At 52.3% G+C, this 24,588-nt stretch overlaps 4 protein-coding genes across 4 annotated transcripts in view; all 4 read right to left on the bottom strand.

Moving 5' to 3' along the window:
* Positions 1-24,588, bottom strand: part of LOC131565001 (protocadherin gamma-C5-like) — a 229,623-nt gene that overhangs the window by 204,727 nt on the left and 308 nt on the right. The gene's annotated exons all lie outside the window — the stretch shown is intronic.
* Positions 6,135-8,627, bottom strand: LOC131564940 (protocadherin gamma-A10-like). Its single transcript, XM_058815560.1, has one exon. It carries the CDS (start codon positions 8,595-8,597, stop codon positions 6,135-6,137), a length of 2,463 nt encoding a protein of 820 aa, XP_058671543.1. The 5' UTR covers positions 8,598-8,627.
* Positions 10,666-14,699, bottom strand: LOC131564941 (protocadherin gamma-B5-like). The gene is made up of 3 exons (XM_058815561.1): positions 14,645-14,699; positions 13,256-13,478; positions 10,666-13,213 (listed from the first exon to the last, which is right to left on the bottom strand). Exons 1-3 carry the CDS (start codon positions 14,697-14,699, stop codon positions 10,666-10,668), a joined length of 2,826 nt encoding a protein of 941 aa, XP_058671544.1.
* LOC131564942 (protocadherin gamma-A12-like) lies at positions 14,816-22,734 on the bottom strand. The gene is made up of 2 exons (XM_058815562.1): positions 20,266-22,734; positions 14,816-15,055 (listed from the first exon to the last, which is right to left on the bottom strand). The coding sequence occupies exons 1-2, from the start codon at positions 22,702-22,704 to the stop codon at positions 14,816-14,818; spliced, it is 2,679 nt and encodes an 892-aa protein (XP_058671545.1). The 5' UTR covers positions 22,705-22,734.

The following is a 24,588-nucleotide window of genomic DNA, read 5'->3' on the forward strand; positions in this document are numbered from 1 at the left end:
TTGCGTCGCAATAGATACAGAGGAGAAAATCTTTATGGTAAAGCAATAAATAAAGGAACTCAGTTTGTCTTAATAATATCAAGGTACAGCTAAGGAAAGAGGAAATTGTATATACGTCTCAGCAAAGGAAATCTATAAGTACCCTGTCATGTATCTTCAATTTTACTTTCCCGTCTTGGGTCGATGTAAGTTGCGGATAGTTAAGGCTAAAGCAATGCTTTTATCTTTATGCTAAGCATAACATTCCTCTTTTGTTCCCCATTCAGGAAAGTTGCTTCTTTTGCATCTCCCTATTCAGGTACCTGATGACCAAAATGCAAAGCCACCATGAATCATTTGCAGACCCGAAGAATTCTCTGGGTTGAATTCACCCTTTAAAATAATTTATTCCACTCATCCGTCACGAGCAGTGGCATCCTTCACTACACCAGGTTACTGAAAAGCCCATCCGAACTGTCCTTGAAGCCTTCCAATGGTGGCACATTCATAATATTTGTGGGCAACTCATTCCAGTGCCTCACCATCTTTATATTTAAAAAATTGTCTAATCTACACCTAAACAATATCTTTCAATCTTTCTTGTCAGTATTCTTTATTAATTGAAAAGACAAAATATATTCTACTCAAAGCTTCATTTTCCCAGGCTAAAGGACCTGAGTTTTGTCAGAGCTTCTTCATGGCAGTGATGCTACATTCCTTTGACAATCTATGCAAAGACATGTAGAGGGGGATGACCACCTTCCTCTTCTTGCTGGTCATTCTACTTGTTATGCAAACCCAGATGGAAGCTGGGCAGCAAGTGGACATCTCCAGCTCATGTCCCGTTCAGCATCCAGCAGTAATCCAAAGCATTTCTCTGCTAGGCTGCTCTCCATCCCCTACTCTCTGTTTAAACTGGGAATTGCCCTGACTCACCTGCAGGACCTTGCACTTGGCCTTCTTGAACTTTGTGAAGTTTGCACAGGTCTGCTCCTCCAGCTCATCCATAAACATCACCCCTGACCTGTCACTAATGAACTCAGCTTGGTGTCAGCTGCGAATTCACTGGGGGTGTGCCTGATCGCATTGTCTGTGAAGGTACTGAATAGTTTTGATCCCAGTATAGACAGCCCACAACACTGATTTCCACCTGGACATTGAGTCTGGAACTCTTTGGAGGTGACTCAGCCATTTGACAGCCTCCAGGTGTGTGCCATGTGTGCCCAGCATGGTCTGGGTGATTGGGTGGGAGACACTCTGTCCACATTCTCCCACTGGGCCCTACTCTGTCCATGGAAACCTTGGCTGGGCTGGGTGGTCACTCTGCACTTGGACAGCTGCAGCAGAGATCATCCTGCATGATTACACCACAGACAAAATGTTCCTGGCTGAGCACACCAGGAGTGCTTGTGAAACCCTTCCTCTGTGCAGCTGGAAACAGCCCAGGTGTGTGTGGGAACTGCACCTGCACTCGGGCAGCTGGCACAGAGGAGACCTTCCACATGAGATCAGACACCCTGAGCCTGAGCTCATGATAACAGACAAGAGCTACAAACACATGGAAATGCACAGACCAGGTGCAACAACGTTTTATTGGCCACACTTACCGAGAAACAGCAATTCCAATTGCCTTGTACTTCATGAGAAACAAGCACCTGGGTATGTATGCAATACAGTAGCAAGGGAAATTACCATCTCTTCTTCTATGCTCTCACATACAGAGGTCTCCTCTCTTTCCCCCAAGGCTGCCCAGCTGTTGGTTTCTACTGCCCCTCAGCATCACTGGCAAAAATTATCATGAGGGAATAAAGCACCATGACCACATCAGGAAGGAAGGTAAATTTATCTCCTCACCAGCATTCTGAGAAGAAACTGAAGGATTCTGAGCTACATGAATGATAACAGCCAAACTAAAAGATTAGCAGCCATCCAACAGAGAATGGCTTACCTAAGTAATGGCTCAGATGAAGTCTCCCGCCCTCTTTTATCACACACGGTGTTCAACAGAGATACTGCTAAGGTGATGTTTACCTCCCTTCCCCTCAACAGTAACAAAACTCAAAGTGCCCTCACCTCTCCTGCCATTCACACCTGCTGTAGCATGAACAAGAGGCACTAACACAGGAAGCATTCCTGGATTCAACAAGGCTGATAAATTACAAGGAGGCCTTCACAGAAAGAAGGCCAAGAATAAAATTAAAAAAAAAAAAAAAAAAACCAAAAAAAAACAAAAACAAAACTGTAGATCAAATAAGCAAGGCAAGGAAGCCATAGAAGACAAGGGCCAGTTAGAGAAATTCACCAGGAAATCTTGTTGGGTCTTCACTGTGGGCATTGGAATTCAGCTCTGTGAACACCTGGAAGTCACTGAGGCCTCAAGGAACAAGTGCAGCCCTAAAGACTTACACTAGACTGCACTGAAGTGAGGTTCATTGCCAAAAAAGAGTCATCAGCTCTCAGCAATTCTGTTTTGTGACTTCTCAAAGACATGAAATATCTGAGGCCTCTTTGTCAATGTCACCTTTCTAATAAATTCCAACAGAGTCCTTTTTCCTTTCGTTCACATTCCTCTCACACAAAATTCAGTTCCTGGTGGTTGAATTAGGTATGTGCTGCCAAACCAGAGTCATAATTCCAAGAGAAGAAGCACTGACCACCAATTGGTAAAAAGACAAAGACTTTACAGGAACCAAAGACCTGAAAGTCTAATTGCAACTATGAACACACAATACATCACTCTGTTCCTGGGAGTTACAAATGAATGATGGAATTTTCATACAGGAATTATAAGCCATTCTACACAAGCATCATGGCTCTACCAGCACAGTTTCTCAGGAAATACTTTACTTCTGGAGGACTGGCATTGTCTTCAGGACAGGGATACCCGGATGAAAGAAAGCAGCACAGACGTTGGGAAGGACCTTGGCACAAGGCCTGAAATCAAACTATTTTCCAGCCAGAGCCACACTGGCCCATCATTTTTCTGCATTTAAATCCACTTTCTCGGTCTCCTATCTCTGCATTCACAGACTGCATCATGAGCAACAACCAGCTTCTAATCACATATCAGCCACAGGGAAAAGTGCATTTCATTCACTCCCATTTGAGGGAAACCTAAATTTTGCTATATCCACCTTCAATGTATGGATGAGAACTGCTCTCCCATCCTGAAAATTATAGGACATCCTTTGGTGTTTAACATTATCACAGAATCGTCAAAGATGGAAGAGATCTTCAAAATCATCTAATACAGCTCACCACCATCATAAACACCCTTGAACAATATCTCCAAGCATCACATCCAGAAGCCTCTCAAACACTTTCAAAGATGGTAACTCCACCTCTCTGTGCTCAAGTTATTCCAGTGCCTGACCATTTCTTCAGAGAAGAATATTCAAATAGCTGATCTGAACCTCCCTTGGCACAAATTAAGGTCATTTCCTCTTGGCCTTTCACTTGAGACACAGCAGAAGAGACCAACCCCCATCTCACTACCTTATCTAATCACATGAAACTTTATTTCATGTGATTAGAGGGAGCAATGAGGTCCTCCCTGAGCCTCCTCTGTTTTGGGACTAAACAACTCTGGTTCTGCTCATGAGCTTCACCAGCTTTTATCTGTTGGCCGGATTCCAGGCACAACAAGGTCCAGCTTTACTCCTTCACAAGAAGGAAACAAATCCTAAATATGACGCAAAAAAATTGAGAAATCGTCAGAAGTGCATGAATCATAGATTCAGATTTCAGATCACCTCAGCTGTCAGAGGCACAAAGGGAAATTAGCTTGTAGGAAATGTTCAGGATGCTCACACAGGAGCTCACACCATACACCCAGACACAGCTGTACCTTAGACCCTGGAAACAAAACCTAACCACAGCTGTGGGCCTCATCAAAATCCAGGACAAACTGGAGCTTTACACCTTCCTTTCAGCCACTTCCCTCTCCTGCACAGGCCCTGGCTCTGGACAGATGAAGCTCTTTCCCCATCCCAAACACCACACAAAAGGAAAATGAAATCTACAGAGAAATTCTGTTGAAATAAAAGTGGCACACATAACTTCTCAGATCCCAAGCATCACAACAAAGATTAGTCTCTTCCTTCCCGTGCTTAGAAGAAATATAAAATGCTTTAAAGACTGAAAGTTATGACCAGATCTATTAAAGACTCAGTCATCAGAGTATCAGCTCAACGGAAACATCGCACATGAGCTCTCTGAAGTCTGGGTAACTTCATCACTCTTCATGCAAAAGAATGCTGAACCCAAAACTAGGCCACATTTGAGTCCAAACCACCCAATGTCAAAAAAGTTCTCCTTCAGAGTTATTTTCAGAAAGTCAGGTTAAAATCCTAGGAATGAACAAAACACATGCCATGTTTCCACTAGTACCTCCTCCACACCCAACAATCCCCTCAAACTCTGCACAACTCACATGGTTGCCACAGATCTTCAAAACTGGGCAGAGAGACTTCACCAAAAGAAAAACTGCTCAGATGTCACCTTACCATAGGTAATATTTGATTTTTCATATTGTGCATGCACAAGCAAGAGTATTTATTATACAGACTTGTTAAAAAGAGGTCTATGGAAGTCTTTCTATAGCTGTAAACATGAAAGACATGTACAGAACAGCCAGGTAAATATAGCCAGACCTGATCTTCCACACATTTGCAGACATAAAGAACCATCTTCAGATCATCAAAGAGCAAGAAAGGGAACAAACAGCTACAGAAAGAAGGAGATCATGACACACCATTCTTGATCATGTAGCTAAGAGTGGGTAATTACTACAGGTGTTAGCTAAGCAGTGAATGCACCAACTGCACTTCCCAAAACTCCCAAAACTTTCGTGATTTGTACCATGAGCACATAATTAAGATGGAAAGTTACACAATTATGTCCACCTATAAACACACACAAAGAGCTTCCCAGGGCATTTCATACAGCCAGAATTACATGTCTTCTTTGCCCCAAATATTTAAGGAGGGAGGACATCACATTGAATGATAGTATGGGTGGGTAATGAAAATATACATGAGAAAAGCATTCCCTTCTGTCCTTCAACAGATCTTCATGTAGAACTAAAGGACTCAAATCTCCAATCCTTCACAATCCCCAGCGTGGTCCTTGACCCATCCAATTTACATACACATGACATATGTGTATGTAAATTGGACCAGTTTCTCAGACCACTTCTTTTCACACCACCAGCTTCATACAGATACCATCACACCTCTGGATAAAGGAAGGTGCTTTTCTCTGCTCACAGCTCTGCTGTGAAGAAACCTCAGACTTCTAAAAGACAAAGGGGAATAGTGCTCCAGGAGAGCCTGGGTCTGTGAATGTCTGTCTAGGGGTAACCACCCTCTCCTTATGTCTGACTGTGCACCTTGAATACTTTCCCTGTCAGCCTCGACAAAGCTCTTACGATGACCTGCATTTCACAGCCGAGGCACACCAAGTTCAACTTGATAGAACTCAACATTTAAAGACACCAAACTACCAAAGCAACTCTGCCATTTCTCCCTGTATCCTTCCTCCACATTTAGCCACCCACCGGCGGGTGGCTCGCAAGAGGATCCTTCATTTCCATAACAGCCACACAGACATCATCAAGGGAGCAGCTGTTCCCGCCCATTCTCCTGCCGGATTAGACAAATGCAAGGACATTTCTTACTGATCTCCATTAATACATAAAGGCATAGAAGGGTACAAACCATGAGCAGCGAATTTACATTCGGAGCTGTGAAGATTACAGTACAGAGACTCTCACCCCAGTCAAGCACATGTAAGCTTGGGAAGACATCTGAACCAGCAAAGAATAAAAACTACAACTTATGACTTGTGCAGCCCATCCATCCACAACAGGTAATACTGAAAGGGTCATGGGCATTACACATGTCACAGGACAGAAGCTACTTGGTGCCTGATGAAAACACAAAGACACACACGAACTTCAGGGCACCACCAATCTCACTACATCTAAACTGCCCAACGACTCCAAAAGCAGAGCAAGGAACCTTCCTTCCTTCACTTCCCTGCAGCAAGAGGCACCAGCGCATCACACACAGATACTGTGCCAAACTTGCCACAATAGGTCCCTAATCAGGACAGAGACCAGAAGTGAAAAAAACAAGAAGCAGCAGAAGGAAGGGTCAGGACAGAATTCGATCCGAGACACTCACCGAGGGAGGGGCGGGGTCCGAGGGGAGGGCGCCGGCCGGGTCCTCGTCGCCGAGCAGCGGCGCGGGCTCGTCGGGCGGCGGCCGGGCCGGGAGGGTGTCGCAGCAGCTGGCGGCCGAGAAGCGCAGGTGGCTCTTGCGCGAGTCGGCCGTGAGCGACACGTCGTGCGCGTAGGACTGCAGGAAGGCGCGCACGCCGTCGATGCCCACGAAGTGCGAGACGGGCACGCCGCGCGAGGCGCCGCTGTCCGGCGGCAGCAGCTGCTGGCGGTGGCAGCGGCGCAGGCGCAGCGCCAGCAGCAGCAGCAGGAAGGCCACGAAGAGGCACGAGACGGCGGCCACGGCCAGCACGAGCCAGCGCGTCAGGCTGGCGGCCGGCTCGCCCGGCGCCGCCGCCTCGTGCGCCGCGCTGCCCAGCTCGGCCAGCAGCTCGGCCACGCTCTCGGCCAGCACCACGCTCAGCGTGGCCGTGGCCGACAGCGCCGGCCGCCCGTGGTCCCGCACCAGCACCACCAGGCTGTGGCGCGCCGCGTCGCGGGCCAGCGGCGAGCGCGCCGTGCGCACCTCGCCGCTGTGCGGCCCCACGCGGAACAGCCCCGGCTCCGTGGCCTTGGCCAGCTCGTAGGACAGCCACGCGTTCTGCCCCGCGTCCGCGTCCACCGCCACCACCTTGGCCACCAGCGCGCCGGCCTCCGACCGCCGCGGCGCCAGCTCCACGCCCGACCACGCCGCCGCCGCGGCCGCCGGCGGGTACAGCACCTGCGGCGCGTTGTCGTTCTCGTCCACGATCTGCAGCCGCACCGACACGTTGCTGCTCAGCGCCGGCGCGCCGCCGTCCTCCGCCCGCACGCACAGCTGCAGCTCGCGCAGCTGCTCGTAGTCCAAGGAGCGCAGCGCGTACAGCGCGCCCGTCTCCGCCTGCACCGACACGTACGACGACAGCGGCGCGCCCCGCACCCGCCCCTCCGCCAGCCGGTAGCGCACGCGCGCGTTCTGCCCCCAGTCCGCGTCCGTGGCGCGCACCGTCAGCACCAGCGCGCCCGCCGCGTTGTTCTCCGCCAGCCGCGCGCTGTAGCGCTCCTCCAAGAACACCGGCGCGTTGTCGTTCACGTCCAGCACCCGCAGCGCCAGCACCGCGCTGCTCTGCAGCGACGGCGACCCGCCGTCGGCCGCACGCACCGTCACGTTGTACTCCGACACCTGCTCGCGGTCCAGCTCTCTCGCTGTCACCACACGGAAGTAATCATGAAAAGACTTCTCCAGCCGGAACGGGACATCCTTCTCGAGAAAACAGCGCACCTCACCATTCGCCCCTGAGTCCCGGTCCTGCACGTGTAGCAGGGCTATCACTGTCCCCGTTGGGGCGTCCTCGGAAATCTCACGTAGCGCTGATCGCACAGAAATCACAGGTGCGTTATCATTTATGTCTGTGACACTGATCGTGACTTTGGCAGTGTCTAAAAGTTGTCCACCGTCCCGTGCCTGCATCTCCAGTTCGTAGGAGTCGCCTTCCTCGAAGTCCAGGCTCTGCAACAGAGTGATAGCTCCACTCTCAGAATCTAGATGGAAAATGGCCGTGTCCGCCTCTTTCTTCAACGAGTATTTAATTTCCCCGAACAGACCATCGTCCGCGTCAGTGGCAGTGACAGTGACGAGGACAGAGCCCACGGGCACGTCCTCGGGCACTCGCACCGTGTACTCCGCCTGGCTGAACACGGGCGCGTTGTCGTTCGCGTCCACTACGGTCACACGGATCCGAGCCGTGCCCGTCCGTGCCGGATCGCCGCCGTCCATCGCCCTCAGCACCAGCTCGTGAAACGCCGCCTCCTCCCGGTCCAGCGCCTTCGCCAGCACCAGCTCGGGACGCTGATCGCCGCCGGGGCCCGCCTGCACGGCCAGCGAGAAGTGCTCGTCACCGCTCAGCTCGTAGCTCTGCAGCGAATTCCGGCCCGAATCCGGGTCGTGAGCCCTGGCGAGGGGAAACCGTGACCCTGCGGCTGTCGTCTCGCTAATCCTCTCCTCAAGTTCACCCTCCTTGAAATTCGGTGCGTTGTCATTAATATCCGTGATTTCTACTTCTATTCGGTAAACCTGCATCTGTCCCTCCACTATCAGCTCACAGCGCAGCACGCATTTCTCCACCAACCGGCACAGCTGCTCTCTGTCGATTCTCTCTGCCGTCACTAAATGTCCCGTCTTCCCGTGAAGAGCGAAATACTGCGTCCTACCTTCCGAAACAATGGTGACACTGCGGTCTCGGATCTCCGGCAGCTGCAGCCCCAGGTCCTTGGCCACGTCGCCCACGAACGAGCCCTTGGGCATCTCCTCGGGCACCGAGTAGCGCAGCTGCCCCCACGCCGCCTCCCACGCCGCCAGCAGCACGGCCCAGAGCAGAGCTCGCTGCCGCCGGCCCCAGCGCCTCCCCGCCGCGCACATCTCGGCTGCCGCTCCGCCGGCACCGCAGCACCGCCGATCCAATCCCGCTGCCACTCAATGCTCTCAGCTCCTGCACCGAGCGCAGCTGCCGGTGCCTCCGCCTGGCTCCAGAATGGACCAGCACCGCGGGGACGATCGGGGACCGCAGGTTCGGGCAGGGAGCGAACGACAGAATGAGCCGATCCGCAGCGGGCGGGGCTGCCGGTAGCGCTCCGAGCTTCCTCTCGCTCCTCTCGGTCAACAGCGGCGCCCGCAGCCTCCTCCCGGCACTGCAGGCACCGAGCGCTGCCCGGCGCTGCCCGCCCTGCCTCGCTCCGTACAGGGCACGGTCGCCACCGAGATGTCGCTTTTCGTCCAGCGCCGATCTCCTGCCTCCGCATTTCTCCAGCCCATCTCTGCTTTCATCCTCCAGGGTATCACCATCAGGAGGAAGGCAGAGGCATTCCGCGGGCGGGGTTCTTTAACCGCACAGGAAACCCATCATTTATTCATGTCATTATGTAAATAATGTGAATATGTACATTAAAACTAATTTTTCCTATTTCACCCTGTAGCTTATTCTTATGATTATGCTTTTTGTTCAAAAGCATCTTCAACAACTGCCTCACAGAGAGAAAACGGGAAGATACGACATCCCGAAGAAACTGCTCTCAGGTTCTTTAACACAAGTGGGACGAGAGCTCTTTAACACAAGTGGAACGAGAACAATTGCATGCTTCTTGAAGTCAGGGAGCCTATTGTTAGAGGATTCAATTAAAACTACAAAGAAAGATGCAGCTTAAACTCTCACGGAAATCTTTCAGGACCTTTCCTAAGATCCACCCAGTGTTTCCTTAGTTTATACAAGTTAACAGTTATTCAAGTCTTTCTGGCTTTCCTTTATTTTTTAAGAAATCAATGTGCGAAGCACTGAAGCTCCTTAGTAAACTAATCAGCTAAATATTTCTTAATGACGTTGATATGATATGTGCTCAAGAAAACAATCATGGAACCGTAAAAAAAAAAGTACAAGTCTTGAAATTGTGCTGACCACTAATCAGTGTGCAAATGGGCTTGATTCAAGTGCCTAAACCCTCCTCTGGCCAATCTCCCGGATATGGGATCCGTTAATATCTCAGATATTTATCCTAATAAAGAGATAATAAACTGCAAAGTTTTGCTGTTCCCGATATATTTGAGACCTGCTAACACCTCCAAACTCGTTGTTTGAGATAGAAAAATAAAAATATCTGAAACAGAAATCTTTCAGCACTCTCACCAGTGTATGAAATTAACATGATGAAGAGCAAAACAGAGAGAACTGCCAGCCAAAGCCATAAACGAAGTCATCTAGCCTCACTACTGCATTCCCCCCAAAACGTGTGACAATCTCTTCTATCACTCAGAAAAAAAGGAACTTTTTACATTCCTTTCCTTTCCAAAAAAAAACCGGAAAAAAAAAAAAAAAAAAAACAAAAACAAACAAACAAAAAAAACAACAAAAAACAAAAAAACCCAAACATTTAACGAACGGGTTTGGGTAAAGCTATACACGAATTCCAAGCACACCTTTCTGAACAAATCAATCAGGGAAGAGGTATCTCCAACACCAGATGTCAGTGCTCTTTTTTTTTTTCCTTCACCCCGTCCTGCAGAATCAGCCGTTCCCCTTCCACAGAATACGAACCTGTTTTCACTGTTGCTAACTGATTCGAATTTATGGAGCTCACGTGTTAAAGACAAAACCTCGCGCCTGAAGCTGAACCTCCGACCAAGGAAGAACCAAAGGCTTTGTGCTCTGCATGAACGGGGGTAGCCCGTTCCTTAATTCATTCCGTCACGAAGACAGGACTGTGCAACTCACATAAACACTACCCCGAGAAACAAAGAGAAACACGCAGAAACACCGATACTAGCCTAAAGGAGAGCTATCATCAAAGCCTGTCATCTGAAGCTATTACAGAGAAAAAATGAAAAACTTCCGCTGCTACGTGGAAATAAAGATGACGAATCCTCACTGACAACACGCAAAGAACACACAGGAAAAAATGATGACATTCTGAGAACTTGAAAAAAAAAAAGAAGCAGCTCACACAATACAGACCTGCGGTGCATCGGGATTGGCAGGAGCCTCTCCCGCGACGACACTGCTGTTGGAGCTCTGCTTCTCGCAGGAATCGCCGCCCAGAAGCTCCTCCGCCGACAGGATGGGCACCGGCGGCGGCGGCGCGGGCCAAGCGGCCTCGGGCACGGCGCGGGCGGGCGGCGGCACGCACAGGTTGTAGGAGTAGGGCAAGGTGCCCTCGCAGAAGTCGGCCGGGAAGGCGGCGCCGGCCAGCGAGAAGCGCTGCGCGCCCAGGCAGCGCAGCACGGCGGGCGGCCCGGCCCGGCGCAGCCGCGCCAGCACGGCCAGCGCCACGCTCAGCACCAAGAGCGCCGAGAGCAGCGCCAGCGCCAGCACCAGGTAGAACTGCAGCTCGGCCGCCGCCGCCGCCGCCTCGGCGCCCGCCGGCCGCTCGCTCAGCTCCGGCAGCGCCTCCTGCAAGCTCTCGGCCAGCACCACGTGCAGCGTGGCCGTGGCCGACAGCGCCGGCTGCCCGTGGTCCTTCACCACGGCCACCAGCCGCTGCTTGGCCGCGTCCCGCTCGCCCACGGCGCGCGCCGTGCGCACCTCGCCGCTGTGCAGCCCCACGCGGAACAGCGCCGGCTCCGACGCCTGCACCAGCTCGTACGACAGCCACGCGTTGCGCCCCGCGTCCGCGTCCACCGCCACCACCTTGGCCACCAGGTAGCCGGCCTCGGCCGAGCGCGGAACCACCTCGAAAGGCGCCGCCGCCGCCCCTCCCGCAGCCTCTCCCGCCGCCGCCGCCGCCGCGGGCCAGAGCACCCTGGGCGCGTTGTCGTTGCGGTCCAGCACGAAGACGCACACCGTGGCCGTGGAGCTGCGCGCCGGCGAGCCGCCGTCCTGCGCCCGCACGGCCACCGTGAACTCGCGGCACTGCTCGTAGTCCAAGGAGCGCTGCGCGTACAGCGCGCCGCTCCGCGCCTCCACCGACACGAGCGGCGCCGCGCCCGCCGCGCCCGCGCTGCCGCCCGCCAGCCAGTAGCTCACGCGCCCGTTGGCGCCCGCGTCCGCGTCCCGCGCCTGCACGCGCATCACCAGCGCGCCCGCCGCGTTGTTCTCCGCCACGTACGCGCTGTACGCCGCCTCCTCGAACACCGGCGCGTTGTCGTTCACGTCCGACACCTCCAGCACCAGCTCCCTGCTGCTCCGCAGCGCCGGCCTGCCCCGGTCCCGGGCCACCACCGTCACGCGATGCTCCGACGCCTGCTCGCGGTCCAGCGCGCCCGATGTCACCACCTTGTACGAGCCGCCCGACGACGCCACGATCGACAGCGGCGCCTCTCCCGACAGCTCGCACGACACCTGACCGTTCTCTCCCGAGTCTCTGTCCCGTACTTTCAGCAGAGCTATCACTGTGCCCTCTGGAGCATCCTCGGGCACGGGGCTCGAGAGCGACAGAATCGTGATCTCAGGTGGGTTGTCGTTCACGTCCAGCACCTCCACCTCCACCTTGGAGTGCGCCACCAAACCCCCTCCGTCCTTCGCCTCTACAGCCAGGTTATACGCGTTCATCTCCTCAAAGTCTAGTGTCTCCTGCAACGTGATCGCCCCACTCTCTGCATCGAGCATGAACTTCTGAAGTGTTGTTTTCGGCATTTCCCCGAAGCTGTAGGTGATGCGGGCGTTGGTGCCGGCGTCGGCGTCCGAGGCTGACAGGTCCAGGATTGCCGAACCGGGCGGCGCATCCTCTCGAAGCCTCACGTGGTACCGGTCCTGCGCGAATATGGGTCTGTTGTCATTGGCATCCGTCACGTTGACCCGAATCTGGACAGATCCGGACCTCATGGGATCTCCGGCATCAACTGCCGTCAGCACCAGCTCGAAAGAACTTTGCTTCTCTCGGTCCAATGCTCTCTCCAGAATTATTTCCGGCTTGCTTCCGTCCGGGCTCTCCTTCATGGCGAGAGAGAAAGACGGGTTGCTGGTCAGCTGGTAAGTCAGCAGTGAGTTGCTGCCCACGTCTGCATCATGAGCCACATCCAGTGGAAAACCAGTCCCAGGAGGAATCCATTCACCAATCTCGAGGTCAAGAGAAGCCTTCCTGAAGGACGGGGAATTATCATTCACGTCCTCTATCGCCACCTCGACGTGGAAAATGTTCAACGGGTTGTGCACCAGCGCCTCGAAGCTGACGGAGCAGGTCGCCGAGTCGCCGCACATCTCCTCCCGGTCCAGCCTCTCGTTCACGTACAGGTTCCCGTTCTCCTCATTCACCGTGAAGTATTGCTTCTCCTCGCTCAGCCGCAGCTTGCGCGCCGGCAGCTCGTCCGCGCTGAGCCCCAGGTCCCGCGCCAGCGGCCCCACGAGCGAGCCTCTGCCCAGCTCCTCGGCGATGGCGTAGCGGACCCGCTCGGCCGCCGCCCGGCACCACACGCACAGCAGCAGCAGCAGCAGCGCGGCCAGCAGCGCTCGCCCGCCGCCCGGCCCCAGCCTCTGCCTCCGCCTCACCGCCATTCTCTGCCCGCTGCGCTCGCCGCGCTCCTGCCTCCTGCCGCTGCCTCCCTTCCAGCAGCTCTGGCCGCCCAAAACAGACACCGCTCAAAGCCACCCACACCGCTCGGGCCGCCTCTCGCCGCCGCCGCTGCTGCTGTCGGTGCCGCTGCCGCTGCGGCCGGCGCCGGGCGAGCGAGCAGCCTGCGGGGGCAGGACGCTGCGGCGGCGGCGGCTCCAGCGGCGCTCGGCGGCGGCCAACAGCGACACCCGGAGGCGCCGCCGCGACACTGCAGCCGCCGCACGGCCGCGCTCAAGGGCGCCCGGCTTTGGGCGGGGCTCAGCGGCTGCACCGGCCCCGGGGGCTCTCCCCCACCAAAAACACCGAGAGCGGCAGCTCCTGCTTAATTCCACTCCAAAGCCTTTCTATCTGAGATGTGCTGACGGGTGCTTTTTAGGGCATTCTTATGAGTCAAATTGAACAGTAAGAAGCAAATATATATTTCAGGGGAGTAAAGAATGGAATTCAGCTGCTCTTAATAAAATACAGCCCATCTACAGCAGCAATAAAGGATAATATAGGTAAGACCTCAAGAGCTTTTTCTCAGTTTGTCACATGAATTGTTATTCATTATGTTTTTCATTAATTCAGATGAATTCGTTGGAGATACAGATCAGCCTAAAGCAATGCAAGCATACCCTATCCCAACATAGCAGAATTACATTTACTCCTTCCTTTCTGACTCATTAACGTTGCTTCATTTACATCTCCATATCTGTGTGTGTGACAATGGAAAACGCAGTGCAACGCTGAGTCCTTCATAGAGTCAAACAATATTATCAGTTCCCAAGTTAAACTTTCTCTAAAGGCCATGTAACCCACACCACTGACATGAAAAGTAACACTTTCGGCAAGGCTTGTATGTTGGAGGCACGTCCAACATTTCTCTGGGCAATATCATCCCTTTTATCACAACTCACACTGAAAGACTTTTTCAAAATCAAAAGCACCCTTGTCATATTTAAAAACACTTCTTGGCAGTTCTACAACAGCTGGGCCAGGTAAACAGAGCTTAGTCCATATTTCCGATGAACTCATTCAAAACTGAAAGAGCAAAAAAATTTTGAAAAGTCTACACAGACGCATCATTTCTCTATGTTTGAAGACACGAATTACTTCAGTCATTCATCATAATGGAGATGTTCCAACCCTCAGGCCATTTCCATGATCCTTCTGTGAAATCTAGCATGTCCATTGGGATTTTGGCTCAAGATCTGCATGCAGTCTATGCTCCCACGAAAATGAATTAGAGGGGAGGAAGAATCTCCCTCAAACCTGTCAGGCAGAGAGCTTGTCATGCAGTGCAGGACACAATTCCAGCAGCAGGTGCCCATGGGCAGCTCATGGCCCACCTCATCACACACCAATAACTCAAAGCACTTCTCTGCAAAGCTCTTCCCTGTCCCCCACTCTCTGTTTCAACAGGGAATTGCCCCACCCCAGCTCCAGGACCTTGCACTTTGATCCATTTCATGATGGCTGCACAGGGGCCACTTCTCCAGCCCATCCCTGGCTGCCATCTCTGCCCTGCAGTGAATCAGCTCCAATCGGTGTCAGCTGCAAATTGCCTGAAGGTGCCTCTGTCCCATTGGCCATGCAGGTGCTGAACAGAACTGGGCCCAGTCAGGGCCCTGCAGGGACAGCACAAGTCACTGCTTTGCACCTGGACATGGAGCCACTGTCTGGAACTCTCTGCAGGTGACTCTCCAGCCTGTTCCTCAGCCATTTGACAGCCTCCAGCTGATTGCCCAGCAGGTTCCTCTGGGTGATGGCCTGGGCGACACTGCACACCTTCTCCCACTGGGCCCTGCTCTGTCCATGGAAACCTTGGCTGGGCTGGGTGGTCACTCTGCACTTGGACAGCTGCAGCAGAGATCATCCTGCATGATTACACCACAGACAAAATGTTCCTGGCTGAGCACACCAGGAGTGCTTGTGAAACCCTTCCTCTGTGCACCTGGAAACAGCCCAGGTGTGTGTGGGAACTGCACCTGCACTCGGGTAGCTGGCACAGAGGAGACCTTCCACATGAGATCAGACACCCTGAGCCTGAGCTCATGACAGCAAGCACTGCAAGAGTCAGAAACACATGGAAATGGACAGATGCAATAACATTTTGTAGGTCTGCCTTGCTCTACAGAAGCAACTCAAATCACCCTGGACTCCATCAGGCACAGCCTGGTGTTATCTGTGACATGTGACAAGCAAGGCAATCACCCAGTTCTTCTCCAGCCTCACACAGAGCTCCCCTCTCTGCTTTTTCTTCCATGCCAGACCACTGTGAGGTTTTGCTTGTGGCCATCTCCTCACTGCTCCAATCCATCATGAGATGATAATGCACTGCAGCCACACCCAGAAGGGAGGGACAATTGTCAGCTCACCTCGATTATGATAAGGAACTGAAGGATTCTAGAGCACACAAATGATAAACAATCTTACTAAAAGATCAGCAGTCATCCAACTGAGAATGGCTCATCAAACCATTGGCTTAGGGGGAATCTCCCTGTCCTTATCACAAGCTCTGTTCCACAGAGAGGCAAAGTCTACTAAAGTCATTTATATCTATTTCTCCCAACAGGAACAGGAAGAAAAGTAACTCTCATATCCCCTGCCTTTCTCTTCTACTGCAACAAGAGCAAGGGACATTGGCACAACATATGTTAGAAAAAAAGGAGATTGATTGTTTTTAATTTTAAGCATACCCACATAGTGTATAAATCAACGGAAAACAAAACAAAAAACCCACAGAAACCCTGAAAACATGAATCAGATAAGGCAAGGAAATACTACAAGAGTACAGGGAATCAGACGTGCTCACAATCAAACCTTCTAGGCCTTCATTGCAGGCCTTAAAATTCATATCTGAGAGCATGTGGAAGCCACTGAGATTTCAATCTGCAAGTGTGTGGCCCTGAGGACTTCCACAGCACAGTAAGATAAAGGGGTTCATTTGAAGAATGAATCATCTCCTCAGCAACATTTTCTACTGCATGGCTTGCTCCCCTTGCACAGTTATGAAACCATCATATTAAACAGCTTGTCATTGGCCTCTTTGTCAAGGTAAATCTCCTGACAAATTACAAGAGATTCTCTTCTTGCTTCTGCTACCTAGTAAACCTGTTTCCTCCACACACAGGGTTTTCTCCTAGATGACTGAAGTAAGGATTTACAGAAAACATCAGTCACTGTTTCATATTTAAAAGTAATGACCAGAATTGTGAAAATGAGCTGCAACCTTCCTGGAAACAAAGGCCTGAGTGGAAGTGTAATTACACTTCTGAAAAAACTCTATATCACAATGTAGCATAGACATACAGATAATGGAGCTTTCACACAGGATTAATTACTGCTTCCAACCAAGAATTATGGATGCACATGAACTGTGGAAAATGTTATTGGTAGAAGACGGTAATTATCTTTCATGGCAGAGACCCCAGGATTAGAAGAGCAATGACACTGCCTTTGGCAACAAGCATGAAATCAAACCATTTCTCTGCCAAACCCACACTGAGTCCCCCATTTACCTGGCACAGAACTGAGCTCTCACCCTCCTCACTCTGCATTCACAGCCTTCAGTTTCACCATCAACACCAACCACAATTTTGGTTCCATGTTGGCCACAGAGCACGCAACACCTTGTGGAAACTTCCATTCATGAAGCTGTATTTGTTGAATGAAATATTCAAGGTCAGGCTGGCTGGGGCTCTGAGCCACCTGCTCTGGTGGAAGATGTCCCTGCCCATGGCAGAGCAGCTGGAACAAGAGGATCCTTAAGGTCCTTTGCAACACAAACCATTCCATGATTCTGTAGTTCTAAGATAATATGATTTAAAGTACTGCTTCAAGGGATGGATGAGAGATACTCTCCCTACTGGATAATCATATGTTTTGGAGTTTGTAAGATTGCCAGGTAAAATGATGATCAGTTTTGCTCCTTGATAAAAATACAAGCAAACAAACAAACAACCCAACTCAACCCAAAGAAATTACCCAAAGGAACATTTATCAACCCAGCCAACAATGGGAAAACAACAGAGAAGTATCAATCATGGCCTCACATTGCAGATTGGGTCAACTGCAGTATGTACGCAACACAGCAGACTGGACTGAAACCAATACACAGGGGCCTCACACAGGAGTCACTTCACAGGCCCCAGGCTGTCATTTCCTTGGACAGGAAGAGAAAGAAAAGCTTGGAACCACAGCTGGGGGCCTCAACTAAATACCAGGACAAACAGAACTGGACACAATTCATTAATTCATTTTGAACTGTATCACAGTGAACTCCAGCACCAGCCCTGTCTCTGCATATACAGACTTCTTCTCTCTGGCCAAATATAACATGGAAGCAAATTTTGCATATAGAAATTACAGAAGAAAAGTTGTGTGCAGAGTTTCTCAGAGCCCAAGCATCGCAACTAACATTATTCTGCTCATCCATATTAGCTAAACAAGAGGGAATTGTCACACAGGCCATAAATTATTGCCAGCTCTCTCAAAGACACACACATTCAAGAATCACCTCAAAGCCAACATCACCATTCTTCAGCACATGGACTCCTCAAGGATGTGTCACTTCCACTCTGATGCAAAGGAATATGGAACTGTCCTGGTTTAGGGCAAATTTGTTAAAGAATCTGCAAAGGAGGGCCCCTCCAGAAAGCAAAACCCACACGGCCCCTCCCCCAACCGGTTCGGGAAAAAATTCCTTGGAGAGAGGTGTAAAGAACCTGTTTACTTGACTGGCCCAGCACCCCCCAGCACACAAAATGAACAATACCAGCTGACACCGCTCTGAGAAAGATGACAAAATCAGAAAGTCTCTTTCAGGGGTGGTTGCTCTGTTCTCAGTCCCTCCGGCGCTGGGCCAGCTGCTGCAGCCGAACCTTCGGTGTTCCCGGGTCCCAGTCCAGAGCAGGTTCGAGATGGTCACAGGAACAGGAGAGAAGAAACAGTCCAGGAAGGAATTTGGACTGTTTAGCTAGAACTAGCTAATAAGCAGATGCAAAAGCAGGAGGAGAAGCAAGAGCAGAAGAGCAAGCAAGCAAAGCAGCAAGCTGAAAGCAAGAAGTGAAAAACAGCCCTATGTATACTGCCTGTCTCTGTGTTCCTGATAAGAGAAACCCAAACAAATCTTCCACTCTTCAGAGTCGGTCTTAAAGGCACAGAACAGATGAATGGGGATACAAGCATCACCCCAGGACAGGAACCCAAACTAGGCCATTTCAGTCGAAACCACACCATTGGAAATCATAACAGTCCTCCTGACTCATTTTCAGAAGGCCAGCAATAGCCCTTGGATCCACAAAAAACCACTGGCCATGTCTCCACCAGGACCTCCTCACAAACCACACAACCAACACTCCCTCCTAACCCTTCACAGCACCCATGGTTTGCACAGATCTTCAGAATGTAGAGACTCCAGCAAGAGAAAAGTTGCTCAGATATTATCTACATACTAGTCTTGCTAATATTTGACATCTTAGCCTAGCCATGCGACAAGAAGCATTTATTACTGAGACATTTTCACGAAACATATCTATGGAACTCTCTCTTTTCACCTATAAACATGAAAGAATCATCTTCAGATGATCAGAAGAATGAGACACAAAGTTAACACCTACACAATTGAGCAGCTCACAACTTCCTTCTGGGTTATATAACTCACAGTAGGTGCCTGATCTCGTTGTTTACAGGCACTGAATACACACTTTGCAATTCCCATACCCCATAAGTACAAAATTAAGCTTTGCAATCACACAATTATGATGACATGAAAATACTTATGAAGAACCTGCCAGGGTTCTCCATGCAGCTGCAATACAGATCTCCTAGATAATTACTTTGGGAAGAAAAACCACACATTCCTTCATCCTAGAGATAGGAAGTGAACAGGGAATGGAGAAAAACGTTCCCCTGAGTCTTTCAGCAGACATTCACACACAGCTCACAGCACTCAGATTTCCAACTCTTCACACCATCCATGCTGTCCTTTCACCCAGACACCTTAAAAACATGTGACAGTGGAGACCCAGATCCCCAGACCATTTTTCGTCCCAGCACCAATTTCACACAGCTATCTGTACATCTCTGTGCTATGGAAGATACATTTGCTGCTCACTGGAGTTCTGCAAAGAGACCTTGTAGGTCTGAAAGGAAAAGCTGAGCAGTCTTCCCATAGACACTGACTCAGTGAATATCTGCTCACAGGGAATTCTGCCCACCTTGTATCTGCCACACCACCTTGATTCTCTCCCTTCCCATCCAGGCAATTCTCTTGCCAGACTAAATATTTTCTAGGTAAGACTCATCCACATCCATTTGATAAAGTTCTACCTTGAAAAACAAGAGAAAACCAAAGCAGTTCTGCCATTTCCTTCTGCATTTCTCCTCCACATTCAGCCACTAACAGGCTTTTCAAACAAACACAACTTCAAGAGGATCCTTCAGCCTCAAAACAGGAAGACAGACATCATCAAGGACTACTTATTGCATGGTCCAAGCCTCTCTTGGGGACAAAGACCAAAGCATGGATGACACGATCACCTCCTGCAGACCTCCACTATGTATCATGGAAAGCGATAAAGGCTGAGAACAACGGGCACAGATGATCCACACAAAGCCATCAGCATTTTGTTCAAGACACATTGTACATATTCAAGCATATGTCCTCTTGAGAAGACACATGAGCGTGCTATACAGTTATATTTCGTAAAGCACAATCTATTTTTTGTGAGGATTTAAAACTAACCGAAACACAAATTCTACACAGCACAGCTGATATAGGGGAACAATACCTGGGACCTCATCAAATGCAAAAACCTATGACCTAATCAACAGTCTGCCAGCAGCAAAATTCTACCTCCTTCTTTCTTCACATACTGGAAGGCTGAGGGCCCACCACATGGTCACACAATGACAGCAACGGGCACCAGCCTTCCAAAATCCATTGAGGGAAATTTTAACATGCTGATAAACAATGTCTCCTATACAAGCCAGAGAACACGGCGGGGAAAGAGCGGGGCCGCACCACAAAAAAGCATCGCGGAGAAAATTTGGACGGAGGAACTCACCGAGGGAGGGGCGGGGTCCGAGGGGAGGGCGCCGGCCGGGTCCTCGTCGCCGAGCAGCGGCGCGGGCTCGTCGGGCGGCGGCCGGGCCGGGAGGGTGTCGCAGCAGCTGGCGGCCGAGAAGCGCAGGTGGCTCTTGCGCGAGTCGGCCGTGAGCGACACGTCGTGCGCGTAGGACTGCAGGAAGGCGCGCACGCCGTCGATGCCCACGAAGTGCGAGACGGGCACGCCGCGCGAGGCGCCGCTGTCCGGCGGCAGCAGCTGCTGGCGGTGGCAGCGGCGCAGGCGCAGCGCCAGCAGCAGCAGCAGGAAGGCCACGAAGAGGCACGAGACGGCGGCCACGGCCAGCACGAGCCAGCGCGTCAGGCTGGCGGCCGGCTCGCCCGGCGCCGCCGCCTCGTGCGCCGCGCTGCCCAGCTCGGCCAGCAGCTCGGCCACGCTCTCGGCCAGCACCACGCTCAGCGTGGCCGTGGCCGACAGCGCCGGCCGCCCGTGGTCCCGCACCAGCACCACCAGGCTGTGGCGCGCCGCGTCGCGGGCCAGCGGCGAGCGCGCCGTGCGCACCTCGCCGCTGTGCGGCCCCACGCGGAACAGCCCCGGCTCCGTGGCCTTGGCCAGCTCGTAGGACAGCCACGCGTTCTGCCCCGCGTCCGCGTCCACCGCCACCACCTTGGCCACCAGCGCGCCGGCCTCCGACCGCCGCGGCGCCAGCTCCACGCCCGACCACGCCGCCGCCGCGGCCGCCGGCGGGTACAGCACCTGCGGCGCGTTGTCGTTCTCGTCCACGATCTGCAGCCGCACCGACACGTTGCTGCTCAGCGCCGGCGCGCCGCCGTCCTCCGCCCGCACGCACAGCTGCAGCTCGCGCAGCTGCTCGTAGTCCAAGGAGCGCAGCGCGTACAGCGCGCCCGTCTCCGCCTGCACCGACACGTACGACGACAGCGGCGCGCCCCGCACCCGCCCCTCCGCCAGCCGGTAGCGCACGCGCGCGTTCTGCCCCCAGTCCGCGTCCGTGGCGCGCACCGTCAGCACCAGCGCGCCCGCCGCGTTGTTCTCCGCCAGCCGCGCGCTGTAGCGCTCCTCCAAGAACACCGGCGCGTTGTCGTTCACGTCCAGCACCCGCAGCGCCAGCACCGCGCTGCTCTGCAGCGACGGCGACCCGCCGTCGGCCGCACGCACCGTCACGTTGTACTCCGACACCTGCTCCCGGTCCAGCTCTCTCGCTGTCACCACACGGTAGTAGTCGCCAAAAGCTTTCTCCAGGCGGAATGGGCCCCCTCCGTCGATCGAGCAGCGCACCTCGCCATTAGCGCCGTAATCCCGGTCTTGCACCTGTAGAAGGGCCACGACAGTTCCCAATGGGGCGTCTTCTGAGATCTCGCTCAAAGACGACTGCAGCAAAATCTCCGGCACATTGTCATTGACATCTGTCACAGTCACCACGACTTTTGAGTCGTCAAAGAGGCCTCCCCTGTCATGTGCCTGCACCTCCAGTGCGTAGGAGTCGCCTTCCTCGAAATCCAGGCTCTGTAACAGGGTGATTGCACCCGTGTCGGCATCAAGCTGAAAAATCTGCGAGGCTTTGTCTGTGATTTTTTGAATGGAGTATTTCACGTGCCCGTTTAGCCCCTCGTCCCTGTCGGTGGCAGTGACAGTGACGAGGACAGAGCCCACGGGCACGTCCTCGGGCACACGCACCGTGTACTCCGCCTGGCTGAACACGGGCGCGTTGTCGTTCGCGTCCAGCACCGTCACGCGGATCCGAGCCGTGCCCGTCCGTGCCGGATCGCCGCCGTCCATCGCCCTCAGCACCAGCTCGTGAAACGCCGCCTCCTCCCGGTCCAGCGCCTTCGCCAGCACCAGCTCGGGACGCTGATCGCCGCCGGGGCCCGCCTGCACGGCCAGCGAGAAGTGCTCGTCACCGCTCAGCTCGTAGCTCTGCAGCGAATTCTTACCCGAGTCAGGGTCGTGAGCCTGGGCCAGGGGAAACCGCGACCCCGGGGCTGTCGTCTCGCTCACTCTCAGTTCTTTTTCTGCCTCTCGAAAGCTCGGCGCGTTATCATTAATGTCCGTGATTTCCACTTGGATCCCATAAACCTGCATCCGTCCCTCCACTATCAGCTCACAGCGCAGCACGCATTGCTGCACTCTCTCGCACAGCTTCTCCCTGTCGATTCTTTCTGCCGTCACTAAATGTCCCGTCTTCCCGTGCAGAGCGAAATACTGCGTCCTTCCTTTAGAGACAATGCGAACGCCGCGATCTCGGATCTCCGGCAGCTGCAGCCCCAGGTCCTTGGCCACGTCGCCCACGAACGAGCCCTTGGGCATCTCCTCGGGCACCGAGTAGCGCAGCTGCCCCCACGCCGCCTCCCACGCCGCCAGCAGCACGGCCCAGAGCAGAGCTCGCTGCCGCCGGCCCCAGCGCCTCCCCGCCGCGCACATCTCGGCCGCCGCTCCGCCGGCACCGCAGCACCGCCGATCCAATCCCGCTGCCACTCAATGCTCTCAGCTCCTGCACCGAGCGCAGCTGCCGGTGCCTTCGCCTGGCTCCAGAATGGACCAGCACCGCGGGGACGATCGGGGACCGCAGGTTCGGGCAGGGAGAGAGCAACCGAGTGAGCCGATCCGCAGCGGGCGGGGCTGCCGGTAGCGCTCCGAGCTTCCTCTCGCTCCTCTCGGTCAACAGCGGCGCCCGCAGCCTCCTCCCGGCACTGCAGGCACCGAGCGCTGCCCGGCGCTGCCCGCCCTGCCTCGCCCCATACCGGGCACGGTCGCCACCGAGATGTCGCTTTGCGTCCAGCGCCGATCTCCTGCCTCCGCATTTCTCCAGCCCATCTCTGCTTTCATCCTCCAGGGTATCACCACCGGGAGGAAGGCAGAGGCATTCCGTAGGCGGAGTTCTTTTAACACACGGGAAACCCATCATTTATTCATGTCAATATGTAAATAATGTGAATATGTACATTAAAACTAATTTTTCCTATTTCACCCTGTAGCTTATTCTTATTACTTTCTAATGCCATTATACGTAAACTAGAATGCATATTTTACCCTGTAGCTAATTATTATTTTATCCCTTTTGTTCAAAAGCACCTTCAACAACAGGCTCCCATAGAGAAAAAGGGAAGATACCATATCCCGAAGAAACAGAGCTCTCAGGTTTATTAACACAAGCCGGACGAGAGCAATTGCATACTTCTTGATGTCAGGGGATCCAATGGTTACAGGATTCAGTGACGGGTACAAATAAAGATGCAGCTGAAACTCTCAAACTAAAGTTTCAGGACTTGAAATATTTGACATTCCTTCCTACTGGATGAGCCTAGTATTTCCATTGTTTATATAGATTTACATTTTATCAAACCACTGTAGTTTCTCTTTTCTCCGAAATCAATGTCTGAAGCAGTAAAGGTCGTTAGTAAACTATTCGTCTAAGTATATCTTAATGACGGTAGGCTATGTGTTCAAGAAAATAATTATGGTACCCTAGAACAAAAGTACAAGTCTTGAAACTGTGCTGACCACTAATCAATGCGCAAATGGGCTTGATTCAAGTGCCTAAACGCTGCTCTGGCCAATGTCCCTGATACGGGAACACCTCAAATCTCAGACGTTTATCCTAATTAAAAAAAATTCCAAAAATTTTCTGTTCTCAATATATTTGAGATCTACTAAACCCACCAACATTATTGTGTGAAGAGGATCGAAAAATAAAAATCTCTAAATCAGAAATCTTTCAGCACTCTCACCAGTGTAAAAAATAAAGATCATGAAGAGTAAAACAGAGTCAACTACCAGCCGGGACACATAAACAAAGCCTCACCACTGCATTACCCCAAACCCGGCGACAATCTCTTCTATCACTTAGAAAAAAGACTTAAAGGAATTTCCACATTCATTTTCTTATTAAATCTAATCGGGGAAAAAATGATAACGGACGGGTTTGGGTACAGCTATACACGAGTTCCAAGCACACCCTTTCTGAACACATCAGTCAGGAAAGAAATATCTCCAACACCAAATGTCAGTGCTCTCTTTTTTTTTTTTCCTCGACCCCGTCAGGCAGGATCAGCCACTCTCGTTCCACACACTACGAATCTGCTTTCAATGTTGATAACACATCCAAATTTATAGAGCTCGAGTGTTGAAGACAAAACTTCGAGCCCAAAGCTGAACCTGTGACCAAGGAAGAACCAAGGGCTTCGTGCTCTGCTTGAACGGGGGACAGCCCTTTGATTAATCCAGTCCATCACGAAGAGAGGACTGTGCGACTCACATAAACATGACTCCGAGAAACAAGGAGAAACAATGAAAAACGCTGCAACT

The sequence above is a fragment of the Ammospiza caudacuta genome, chromosome 16, assembly GCF_027887145.1.
Source record: "Ammospiza caudacuta isolate bAmmCau1 chromosome 16, bAmmCau1.pri, whole genome shotgun sequence".
NCBI classification, from domain to species: domain Eukaryota; kingdom Metazoa; phylum Chordata; class Aves; order Passeriformes; family Passerellidae; genus Ammospiza; species Ammospiza caudacuta.